Source organism: Corvus kubaryi, unplaced genomic scaffold (assembly GCF_017639235.1).
Source record: "Corvus kubaryi isolate FWS band 111438036 unplaced genomic scaffold, C.kubaryi_AGA036_p1.0 133, whole genome shotgun sequence".
NCBI lineage: Eukaryota > Metazoa > Chordata > Aves > Passeriformes > Corvidae > Corvus > Corvus kubaryi.
Genome location: NW_024580667.1, coordinates 3,033,703 through 3,046,830, shown reverse-complemented (window position 1 = coordinate 3,046,830; position 13,128 = coordinate 3,033,703). Strand labels below are relative to the sequence as shown.

The 13,128-nt window shown below is 38.5% G+C and overlaps 1 protein-coding gene across 20 annotated transcripts in view; it reads left to right on the top strand.

Moving 5' to 3' along the window:
- The window catches only part of KDM6A (lysine demethylase 6A), a 151,896-nt gene that overhangs the window by 86,138 nt on the left and 52,630 nt on the right, over positions 1-13,128 (top strand). For 8 of the 20 annotated variants that reach the window (XM_042034447.1, XM_042034403.1, XM_042034412.1 and 5 more), the window contains exons 7-9: positions 6,124-6,178; positions 8,927-8,961; positions 12,491-12,584. In XM_042034447.1, coding sequence (XP_041890381.1) covers positions 6,124-6,178; positions 8,927-8,961; positions 12,491-12,584 — 184 coding nt within the window. Of the gene's footprint in view, positions 1-2,706; positions 2,728-3,487; positions 4,474-4,563; positions 4,830-6,123; positions 6,179-8,926; positions 8,962-11,270; positions 11,337-12,490; positions 12,585-13,128 lie in introns of those variants that run through there. The other 12 variants (XM_042034348.1, XM_042034428.1, XM_042034338.1 and 9 more) reach the window with 6 other exon arrangements.

Here is a 13,128-nt window from a genome sequence, read left to right as displayed (position 1 = left end):
TACTGATGTACCAATGAACGGCTTGAAGTACTTATTTATAGTCAGACACTTTTCTATCACTTATTCAAATATTTGTCTTTATATATATATATTTATGAAAGATATTTTTAGCTAGTGCAGCTATTATGTGCCAGCACATAGCTGTTATAGACATATCATTCATTTTTTATGTTCTCTCTGAGTAATAAGTAAACAAGTATTTAGGAAAGTGAAAATTTGTGATTTTGAGCCTTCATGGGCTCTTTTACCACCTAGTTATCTTTCATGTGGGCTTAGATTAGTAATTTTAAACATTGTACATTGAAACCTTAATGTGTTTTAATTACTAAAAATAACTAGTCAAAGTATATGTGCTTATGAGAAGTTTTAGTTTCTTATGTATGGTTTTATGTCTATAATTGTATGAGAAACAGCTGCTTTTTTAGGTAAAAATCAAAGCGAAGGGCTTTGGCTTTTGCAAGTTGGATATCCAAGATTTCAAGCACTTCACACAGAAAGTGTTTTGTGGAAAGCAAAATGAAATTGATCAAAATATAATTTCAATAAAAATGTAAGTGGATGGAAAGCAGCATTTGGGATTGAAATTTCTCTCTTAGTCTTTGTAGTTTGCATATGTCAGTGGTGGAAAGACACATACAAGAAGTAAAACCGTGGAAGTTTTTTAATGCAGCATGGCACTGTAATGAAACTGCAGGAGAGTTATTAGTGTGACTGGTTTTGACAGTGGATAATGATACCACAATGTCTGGCCTACAGAGTGTTCTCTTTTGTTCTCTCTTACCTAGTTTCACTCGGGTTTTTAACTAATTCCTGTAAAAGAGAATTACAGGTGTATTTTAGAAATGTCCCAATTACAAAGAGGAGTAAGTGCTAAAATCGAATTGCCGTGCTGTGTGGTGTCTTCGGTCATTTGGGAGGTGGGGAAGACCACACCATGGGAAGAGGAAAAGTTGATTCAGAAGTTGAGCATTCAAGCTGAGGATATTGGTGCTGGGTGGAGCAACCCAGGATTTATGGACAGACTGGGGAGTGATATGGTGGAGAGGAGTGCTGTGGAAAGGAGCCTGGGGGCCCTGGTTGATGCCCAGTTGAATGTGAGCCAGCAGTGCCCTGGCAGCCAGGAGGGACATCCCTCACCTGAGGGGCATCAGGCACAGCATTGCCAGCCGGGCAAGGGAGGGGATTGTCCTGCTCTGCTCTGCTCTGCTCTGCTCTGCACTGGGGGGGGGCTCACCTCGAGTGCTGGGGACAGTTTTGGGCACCACAGTATAAAAAAGACATGAAGCTATTGGGGAGTATCCAAAGGAGGGCAGTGGGGATGGTGAAGGGTCTTGAGGGGAAGCCGTGTGAGGAGCAGCTGAGGGCACTTGGTCTGTTCAGCCTGGAGGAGACTGAGGGGAGACCTCAGTGCAGTCACAAGTTCCTTGTGAGGAGCAGAGGAAGGGCAGGCACTGATCTCCTCTCTGTGGTGACAGTGACAAGACCTGAGGGAATGGCCTGAAGCTGTGTCAGTGGAGGTTTAGATTGGATATGAGGAAAAAGGTTCTTTCCCCAAAGAGTGGTTGGGCCCTGGAACAGGCTCCCCGGGGCAGTGATCACAGCACCAAGCCTGGCAAAGCTCAAGGAGTGTTTGGACAACGCTCTCAGGCACATGGTGTGAGTCTCGGGGATGGTGCTGTGCAAGGCCAGGAGTTGGACTCGATGATCCTTTTGGGTCCTTTCCAACCCAGGATATTCAGTCATTCTGGTGCACTTCATTCATGGACCTTGTCCATAAGAGGCATCTGGGTCTGGACTGATGCAGCTTTATTAGGTGTAACTGTAACTGCAGGCTTGGCAAGCAGGGCACCAGAAATCATCGCAGTGTAGCCACAGGTTGCCGGCAAGGACTGAGCTGTGCTTTCCATGCAGTCTAGACGGCTGTGGGGGCTGGAGGCTGAGTCCTGGAACGACCCCAGCTCCGGGCGGATCAGCTCCATGGCTGTGCTGGTGGTGCGGCAGTGGCGGCAGACTCCCAGCCATCCCGTTTCCCTGTGGCATTTTGTTGCTGCTGGCAGTCTTTCAGGCTGTTAGCACAGGAATAGCTAAATTCTGATGTTGCAGAAATAATGCATAAAATGTGGAGACAAACGTGAGTGTTGAGATAGCTTTATGAAAATCACTAGGTAAGATATTGGTCAGTAAATACAAATGCAGCCCTTTTTTGGCTTGCAGAAATACAGCTTGTATGATCTTTCTGTTTGAAAATAATTTTTCTCTTAGAGCTTGTCAGAACAAGGGATTTTTCAGAGCGCACTGCTGCTATTCAGTTTATATGTATATGTGGCCTTTGTTCCTTCTGTCCTCGAGCAGTTTTTTTCTCCTCTGTCTGTAAGTTGGTTTTTTTTTAATGTCGGACAAAAAGTACCTGAGTGTTTACACTATGCAAACCTTTATCTCGCAAGCTGAATTTGTTCTGAACTCAGAAAGCAGCGGAGAGCAGCAGGATGAGCTGCTGTAGCAGCACATGGAGCTTGTCCTCTCCTGACCCTCTCCCCTGGTCCCAGAGATGCCTGGCAAATGGAGGCTTGGCACTCTGCCCTGGCTGGTTACACAAGGCTCTCCGTGTCCTACTTATCTGAACAAAAGCTGCTCTGAGCAACACGGGCATCACACCTAGGTCACATAGGCAGAAAAAGCCATCTCCTGACAGAATTTTACTGAGTCATGATGGAGCTTTCCTTCATGGTAAGTCGGTGAGGATTGTCAGGTTTCAGGTGATGGCTTGCCTTGCTTGCTGAATAAATGCAGAGCCGAGAGCTATTAAACTTGCTGATGTCACCCTGGAGAGGAGGAGGGAGTAGAATCACTATGTTGAGGTCTCAGGTTTGGGTGTAAACAGAGACAGTATTGAAAATCTCGCACTGAAAAGAAAAGGGTTCGTTTTGCTTTTATCATTAATTGATTAAAGAAACAACAAAACCTGGGGTACTTGCCTCTTAAATTGTAAAGAATCAGTGTTGATTCTATGAGAGAAAGCATGTTAAGTTACCTAAATCAGTGTCAGATTACTTTACTGCCAGTCCTAGTGCTTTCATCAGTTCTCTTTACATGGAATCCACTGTACTTCTCATCCTTGGAAAGGTTATCTTCAGAATTGTTTCCACAATCATGGGCAAGTCAAGAGCTCTAGAGGAGATGGAATAGGCTGTAGATAACTCTGCAATTACAGATGGCTACAAATCAAGGTGATTTAGGGCTTGGATGATCTTAAAGGTCTTTTCTAACCTAAACGGTTCTGTGATTGTGCCTTGAGCCGCAGCCCTTGAGGAGAGCCTGTTAGTTTTTAACATTCAGAGCACTGCCTTCTAGGTAAATCCTCTTACTGGGGATTTGAATTTCTACAGACTGCTGTCTGCCTTGAGGTATTGTGTGTCGTCTCTGAGCTGCAGCGGCCTCTCCTGCATAACAACTATTCCACACAGCAGTAGCCAGCTCAGTGCTGCAATATTTGAGAGGGGTGCAGATGTTTGCCAGCCGCTGCTGTTGGTTGCAGAAATGGAAGTTGGAAATTACTACTATTTTTTTAATTTTGTGGTGCTGGTAATTGTGATTAGTGGATCTGCTTTTGGCTGACAAGGTCGATGTGTTAGAATTCGTGCATGGGGGTTTTTTGTCTGATTTTGAATACTTAACGGGGAGCTATGTATTATTTATCCGGCAAGAGGTGTAGGTTTGCTTGTGTAGGTGCATTTCAGAGGTTCTTGGTTTGAAAGGTTCTGGGGGTTCTGTGTATTGCTTTTAATTGTGATAACTGTCTAGTGCTAACGGTGTATTTTTCTGTAATTACTGGCTTTGGTTTATCAATTTTTTTACTGTTCGTAGATTACTGAACAGTACAAGTAGAAATTTACCACACTTAGAAAATTTTCATAATGTGGATTTCGAATTTCACAAGTTGGCTACTGTAGCAGTGAATGTTTAAATTTTTAGGAGGCATTGCTGAGAATTATTTCTGCTTTTTTTTTTTTTACTGTATAGCACTTGATACTATTGGCATATTTATATATTAAAATGATTCGATTTTCTTATATGGTTGCCTGCATTCACTTAGTGAGTCTCACTGCAATAACCCTTCAGAAAAGCTGCTACAGAACAGTTGTCAATCTTTTCTCTTTAGATCTGCTTATTTTTTATAATGGCACTGCTAGGTGAGAGCAAATCTGTTCCATTCTGCTTTATCTTTTCATAGTAATTGTAAGTGATGGTGCAAGATGACACATCTGTACAGGAAGGATTTTGTACCTTTTAGATTGGTAACACTCAGTTGTACAGGCCAGAGCCTTTTTTTTTCTTTTGGCAGGCAAAATGCAATTTAAGATAGAGCATTTTATTTTTATTTAGGTTTGTTTTTTTTTAAAGTTGCCTGCTTAGTAGAATCACTATGGTAACAGACTAAAGGATGTCTCTGAGACACTCAACCTGCATTGCAATGTAAGTGAGGGGAGACTGTAAGTTGTCTGCCTGCTGATCAGTAGAGAAAGGAACAGGCACAGAAGAGAAATAAGCTAATAATTAATATTTGTAAGCTATTATTTAATGCTTGCGCTAAGGTTAAAATGTTATTGTACAATGTGAATCCATTGGTTTTTGTGTTCTCTTCTGGGGGGATATTACTAAAATGTTCATTATAAATCATGAATTTGTGTTGTTATTCGGCTTGAGTTTGGTTCATTTCTTAAATGCTGTTATATGTTACAAATGATAATGATGAATTGAGTGAGGAGGAAGCTGCATCAGTGTATGTCAGAGCCCATGGGAGTGTCAGCATTCTTCTTGTCTTGTTATGGGTAATACATTAATTTTCTAATTTTTTGTCCCTGCTAAAATTACGGTTTTTGGGAAATGTGATGGTCTGATAAAATCTTACAAATGTCAGAGATGGGTTTTATACAGACATGCTGTACACAAGGAGTTATTATGACCATGGGGAAAGTTAAGTAGCATCTAATAGCTCTGAATACAACAATACTGAAAATGTGTTGCATATATCCATTGATAAAGATTTTTTTTCTTCCCAGCTACACCAGTAGGCTCCCAGTGCCACCTAGTTTGGCATCCTGAATAGTTGGAGCTAAGTTATCTTTTTTAAGCTAAGAAAACAAAGCATACTAAAGCGTCAGTCATGTTTTGTGTGTTAGAAATCACCTGACACTGTGTTTTGTAAATAATTGTATTTATTAACAGTAGTATTTCACAGGGTAACTCCTGGGCTCTGTATTCCTAGGCCTTATTCTCTGTTGAACTAATATGTCAGTCAAAATTTTACACCGTGTGGGGATTTTCTTGGAAGTTTATGGAACAGAGGCACTGGAGTTTCTATGCCTGTTCCATTCATTTTAAAACACTTGGGTCTCAAACTCAATAGTGATCAATGAATTAACATGACACTTGCAGACAGACTTCATTGCTCTGCTTTTGTGACCTTCTTTATGGAAGAGTGAAAAACTTACCTCAGAACTAAGAATGCAGATACGTTTTAAAAGATATTTTTCATGTTCCTTGAGGAAAAGTGATGAAAATTAAACAAGCTTTAATGTTTAACTGAAGTTTTCTCAACATCTGGAAGAGAGGATATGAGAACTTCTGAACTCCTTATGAACTCATGTTTTCATGTAGAGGTATTCGAATTAAATGCTTGACAAGAGTTCAGTTTTTTAAAGACTTAAAATTCACTCATTTTTTAGGAATAGTGTTCTATTTTTCTAGATAGATTGAGAACTTAAGTATTAATCTCTATGAGGCTATGAGCTGGTGTGTCTGCAGTCCCAGCTGTGGATTTAAACTTGATCTTCCAGTTTCGACCATTCATTTGATGCCTTCATCCTTCCAGATGCTACTCCAGTTGTTTTGTGAAGGTGTCTGTTGCCATCTTAAATTACTAGAAGCATTGCAGTGTTGGCAATAAAAAAAATTTACTCTCCTCTAGTAAGCAGTTGAACAAAAATTGAAAACTGTTTTCTTTAAGACACATGGTAAAATGCAGTATTGATTTTCAAGTACAGATTGATTTACTCTTAGTAGTTTGCCCAAGTGTTAGTATTACTTTGTTTGAAAAAGCAAATAATTCTTTTTTCTTTCCAGCATTTTCAGTTAGCTTTGATTGACTGCAACCCCTGCACTTTGTCTAACGCTGAAAGTAAGTAACCAATAAGTATTTATTTTGTTGTGGATTTTTTTTAAGTCTTATGTTCACGACTGTATCAATTTTTAATGAACAGGTGCTTCAAAATCAAAATAATTGGTATGGAGAGAGGGAGACTACAAAACCTGTCTCCTCTCTCGAGGGAGACATGTTCCAGTGGAATTGTGCATTGTTTCAGTAAATGGAATAAGTAAAAATTGAGACTTAGCCTATTCATTACTCTGAAGACTTGAATTCTGGAGGAAACTTACTGTTTGACCGCTTTTTATTTATTTGTAAACCGAGTGCTTGTGCCGTGGCACACATTTAATTGTAATTATTTAAAACTTTGCATCATCTTGATAATCTGTAAATTTTCAGTGATTATTTTCATGCCAGGTAAATTTATAGACCTAAAATTCAGCATCAATCTTAGACTGTAGAAATAAGGAAAGGTAAAAAACTCAGTATTTTGTTTTATTTGATGCTGACTGTATATTAGTCTGTATTTGAACATTTTAATCTTTAGTGCAGTGTGATCTGTCACAGGCAGCAGGTACTGCTGGCTGTAACAGAGTGTCCTGCAGGTATTTATCCACAGTTAGTGGAATTGTATGCAAGAATAAACACGTGTTTCTCCGTGTTTTGGAGTCTGTAAGAATTAAAAGGCAGAGAGTTGTGAAGGAGATGATTCCTTCAGGTTTTAAGGTATCTTCATGCTGTGGAGCTTAAGTTACTAATTAAGTCTTAGCTTCAGAGGCATCGGATAAAATATTTAAAAGCATTTCTTTATGAATGGGATGGAATTGTGAATGTTCTGTGATCAAGGGTAGTGAAAGGAAGTTTGTTCACATGGCTGAAACCACTGGCTGTATCAAAGAGCCAGCTGTGCTTCAAGGCCGTCTTCAAAGCTTTGTCACTTATCAGGAACAGGCACAGATAATTTTGTAAAAATTCGCAGAATTCTCCCTGAGTCAATAGGCTTTTATTGCTTTTCTGCCAGACACGTGATTCTGTATTGTATTTCATGTTTGTTCATATTCTTTCTCACTAACTTTATCGGTTTTCACTAAATCTCTGAATTTCTGTAAGGTTTTCCTAACCCTTCCCCCCTAGTCCTCTCTGCCCCCAGATTTGTGTAGAGGGGTGGCCCCATGTAAAGGCTTCACTGCCTGACAAACCCAAACGAAGAGAGTGAAGAGGAATGAGAGGGGCTTGGTCAGGTCCCCCTGTGCTGTTCTGGGAAGGAGAACCGCACCCCCTGCCCTGGGGTCTTGAGTACCCTCACTAAATGCTCCATTTAATCCTCCCCCTTGCATTTCTAAAGGCTGGGTGAGTAGCAGCATTACACTGAGGGTGCTCCTAGCAGAAATGTTTGAGTGCTAAGCATCTCTTCTTCCTATTTAGGCAGTCTCTAATGTGACACCTTTAATTTTCCTTTCCCCTCCAAGGCATCACTTCATCTTGGAGCTTCACACTGAAAGGGTTTTGTTAGGAGAGGAAAAAAATAGAGAGATTTTTTAGATAATGAACTCTGGAAACAAAAGCAGGGTTTTTCTTTCATCAGTACAGAGTGAAGTTTGATGATGCAGTGAACATAATGGGTGTGTTATGTGCCCTTTAGCAAGGAACACAAAAAGTTTATTAAAATTTTAGATGATGCATTTCATTCCGACCTGGTTTCCAAAGTGCATTCGGCTTCTGTCTTTATAGTGAAGGACAAAGCAGTGCACAAAGGAAGATTTTTTTCCCTCCCTTATGACCCAGAGTGAAACCCTGAACTCCCTATTACCTGTATGGTAATTTGGTGTCACACTATTCTGTAGCTTGAAGGGAAAGAAATCTGTGTAATTGAAATAAATTGGGCTTGACTCAAACACACAGGTATTTTCTTATTTGTAATCCTCAAGAACATGGAGCAAAAGTCTGTCTCAAAGGAACTTTTCTTTCCTCATCAAAGCAGAATGAGGATTACATTCATCTCAATTAGCTTTAGCTATCTACTGGTTCATGGATAGTCTAGATTAGCAGTTCTCAAGTCTTTTTTGTGATGATTTGAGCAGTGTGAGGGTAATTTTCCCTCTGCTTTTACTCCTGAGCAACTTTCATTTCTCTTTTTCTGCCCAGCAATCCTCTTACCTGCAGGAGGTGCTGGTAGTATTATGGCATTCTGGACAATTTGTATGAGGAATTGAAAATGCTTTACAGTAATAATCAGAATATCACCTGCAATTAACACTTAGTTGAGTTTAACAGGGGAAAGACAATTCCTAAAAAGGAAGAAAAAGCCACTTAAATTTAAGATCCCATGTAAAACTGGCAGTGCGTAACATAATGTTCTGTAACCCAGCTAGTCTGTGTCTTGGCAGCTGAATGAAAATGTTTATTTCTAGCTTGGTTATGTACAGAAAGTATTACCTGTGTTCTCTTACCTCAGCTTCAAGAGATTTTATTGCTAAGTTTACTGAAAGGCTAGTGGGGACTCTGTTTCAAAATACAAATAAAATCCATGGACTGCTTTTCTCAATATCTGTTTGCAATTTTTGTGCTTTGTTAGGATACGGATTCATTTTCTGTCAGGTCTGGTATATTAAGTGTAATATATCAATGTAAAAAAATACTCTTTTGGTGTCTTCAAAAGGTAGTATTTCTTGGGTTTGCATTGATAAATTTGAAACGTTGTTTATCCCTCACTTCAAGGCAACACATTGTAATTGCTGTTGTTCATTAAAACTAATAATTTTGATTTTCCCACTCTTACAGTTCAGTTTCACATTGCCCACTTATATGAAATCCAGGTAAGCTTTAAGCTCATTTTTGTAAGGTGTGGTTGAGTTTTGAACTATGTGATGTAATCAGTCGATGGAATTCAGATTACAGATGCTCTAGTAAAGTTAGTCTTAAGTCTTGAATCACTCCAGAAACTTTATTTGCTTTGGCTAAATTAAAAACATTTTTATGTGGAGTGTCATGCTAAAAAATGGAATAGCTATCTTAAACACCTATTTGCTAATCTCCCAATTATAGTGCAAAAAAAAAAATCCCAAAATACAACTTTTAGGAAAATTCTTTTATGATATTATATTTGTATTTAAAAGGTTATATACTGATTTTAAAATATGAAGTTTCTCAATTCATGTATATATATTCATATTGTTTCTCATATACACACACAGTTGCCCAGGTGCCTTTTAAGTATAATTGACATGAAATTTTCAAATTTAAGTGTAATTTTAAAAGTTTTTAAATTTGCAAATTAAATTGGTGCATGTGACATTAGGGATCTGAGGTCAATAGCAAATAGAGCTGTGTTACTAATTCTGTGTCAGATGCTACCACAGAGCTTTTCAGGTGAATTTTTGGGAAATTACAGAACTTCTGAGCTTCCAGAATATGAGTAAATTGAAACCAAGTGGCTACTGAGATAGCTATGATATATTTGAGATTTGACTGGCTGGGTACATAATGTAGATGTTGTGCCCTTTTACCACGTGTATAGGTATCATATGACTGAGGAAGGGATGTGACATGAAAACAAAACCTGTTGTAAATGAAATGGATGACAGACATAAACTGTATTTTCAGTCACTTAGAAAGTAAGTGCTGTCTTTTGATGGCACAGTGAAAAGTGGCCTTAGGTATTTCTATATAAATAAAAAATATAAATCTGATAAACAGAACGTTTTTCTTCTGAATGCTTTTGGTGCAAAGCTGTATGACAGGACAGCAATATCCCATCCCAACGCACCATTAAGCAACTTCATGGATTGTTGTGGTTCTTACTTGGCCACCATCCAGATTCCATTCAACACATTAGTTCTGTTTTACTCCAGCACATCAGAAGGAAGTTAAACAGCCCAGGTCACCGTGCCAGGTGTCCTGTGTAAGTGTGTGACCACTGTTAGCTGTGCTTAAGCTGTGCTTTCTGGCTGAGAAATACAGGCAGCAGGAGCTTTGTTTTAGTGCAAGTCAGAGCAAAAAAGTTTCAGTGCATTCTGCTCTTTGGTTTGTCTCACAGTTCTGGCTGGGAGGGGTATCTTGTTTTCTGGAATTTGACCAGAACATAAAGAGAACCAAAAGAGTCCTGGCTTCATTCTTAATATTATCTCTGACATAATGAGAGAGGTTTTGGAGGCAGGCTGGCTGCTCGGTTTCTTTTGCGGGACACAGTGAAACAGTTTTTTGAGTCCCTCCATATACTTGAAAATTATCTACTCTCTTAATATTAATGAAAAAGTTAATTCATTCCTTAATTAAGTACCACAGTACTGCACTTCAAATGATGGATTGCCAGGCTCTGCACAAGAGACAAGCCTGGTGCTGATGAGAATTAGCAGTGGTTTTTATGGTGTTTAATGCTGGTTTCTATTATTTCACGTGTGAAAGTGAGATGGCTTGTACGGTGTCTATAGAAAGATGCTGGATTGGCTTCTCCTCCCCTTTTCCATTTCTAAGACCATTCATGATGCAGCCAAACATCAAGGACTTTGGAATTAGCATATTGATTTCCCTGTGAGGGTGGTGAGGGCCTGGCACAGGTTGCCCAGAGGAGCTGGGGCTGCCCCATCCCTGAAAGTGTCCAAGGTCAGGTGAGACAGAGCTTTGAGCAACCTCATCTAGTGGAAGGTGTCCCTGCCCATGGCAGGGGGTTGGAATTAGATGATCTTTAAGGTCCTTTCCAACCCAAACCATTCTGATTCTATGAAATAAAACCAAATGTAAACATTGTGACAGGTTTTGTTAGTATTTTAAGGCATCTAGGTAAACAGATTTCTAAAGGGTAAATGCTGTAACAAATAACAAAAGTAAAAAATACTCTAGCTCTGGAAAACCTGCTCTATTTTGATAGGCCTTTCTGAAACCTCCTGAGCCTATAAATATATTTTTCAAAGTGTGACTATTAGGCACTAACATTTACCTAATTTGACATCTGGATTGCTGCCTCTGCTGTCATGCTCTACAGTGAACTTCTGTTCATTTGCTTAACATCCATAGTCATAAACTACAAATTTTGTTCCCGATGCTAAATTTAAAATTTTTTCCTGATTGTTTTTCTTTTGCTGGGCATGGATATTTTATTTATTTATATTATTTGTTTTCTTACCAGTTGTCTGCATTTCATGAACACCAATTAAAAATCTTTTCTACCAACTTCCCCTTGTTCCATTTGAAAGTATGTAATTGCTGCTTTAATTTTTCTTCCTGACTAGAATAAGGTTTTAAAATCACCAGAGTTGTCTTTTGTGATTTTGAGATTTCAAGAACTTGATTAACATTTTTAAGTTCTAGTAGGTATTTAATTGTTTAGAGTCTTCTTCCCAGTTGTCCCTTCAAAACACCAATACTCATTACTGTGTACTCCTTGCTTAAAACAAATGTAATTAAGCCATGGTCATTTGCATTTAGGTGGCCCCATTTATTTTAATACTCTCTTCATCTGTTTGCCAGGATGAAGTCTAATGTTGACTTATCTGAAAGCATATTTGTGGAAGAGGAGGCACAGAACAGTTTAAAATTTAAAATACGTTCACTTTTAGGCAATTATTGTTAGGGAATGCAAAGATAAATGCTGAAATTATTAGCAAATAATTTATCACGTAATGATTGAGAAGTCTTAACCTTTAATATATACAAAACAGCTCATGCAGTTCACAGAAGTCAAGAAAGACCCAATCCTAACCTGGAAATGTGTTCTCTGTACCCACACCTGTTTGTATAGGGAATTGAAAATTGAGTGTTTCCAGACTGTAGGCACACCTAAACTACACAGCAGATAATAAGATGTCATACCTTCATTATCTAGGCATAATCCTTTTAATTCTACATGTGGTGGGACTCTTACCAGAACAACAAATATCTTGAAAGAGGCAGTTCAAAAATACCGAAGGAAGGAAAGAGGCAAAATTATACCAGGCACCAATTACTGATGATCTTTGTTTTTGTTACAAATTTTCTGGGAGGAATTTGTATGGGGTTTTCTCAGATGTAGATGCACATTCAAGTATTCCCCTTAAAAGCAGAATATTCATTGTAGTGTAAGAAGCATAATGCATGTATGAGGAATTGACAAAATTTAATAATTTGCAAATTTCCCTCAATTATTTTAAGTAGTCAGTTTCTATTAAAATACTCTATTTATGGAAGTTATTCTCTTACCTTATATATACGTCACTCATAAAAGCTTTCATATGCACTGTATGCAAAAAAAAAAAAATTCTAGAATTTTTTTGTCAATGTGTTTGTGTGCTGTCAGTGCTGTGAAATTGTTGCTATTGGTGATCTGTTGTAAGCTCTATGATTAATCCATTTACTTTTTTCCTTTTGCAGAGAAAGTATCACTCTGCAAAGGAAGCTTATGAACAGCTTTTGCAGATCGAAAACCTTCCTGCACAAGTAAAAGCAACTGTCTTACAGCAGTTAGGTATGTAAAATTAACTTCTATTTTCCTCTGTGTTACGTTTTTTCCATCTTTGCCTTCAGCAGTGTTTTTTAAGGCTCCGTTTCCAAAGCGAGTCTTAGGCACACTGCGCACGGTACGTGAGATTTTCACCCAAGTAGAACATGTAGCAGTAGACAGTCAAGTAAATAAGAGAGGAGGAAAATATTTTAATTAAACTTACAAAATTAAAAAGCTCTTAGGCTTGCTGCAGTATGTGTGTTAGGTTTTGGGCAGTGAGAGGGTGGTCTTTCAGAGAAAGAGGGCAGCAGTTGGAATTCTGTGTTCTCTGTTCTGCCTCTGATAACATCCCTTGAATAGCCAGGCTAAATGCAGTAAACCTAAATACTCTGTGTCAGACTAGAAGAACATGGCAACTGAAAAATTTACATTTTCTTTCTCTTTAATTATACAAGATAATGAAAGCCTATTTCTGTAACTAAAAGGTTTATCATGAGGTTCCGTAAAAAAAACCACATAAGAAGTGAAAAGGAATTCCTGTTTTTTAAATTGTCATTTTCCATGTTTA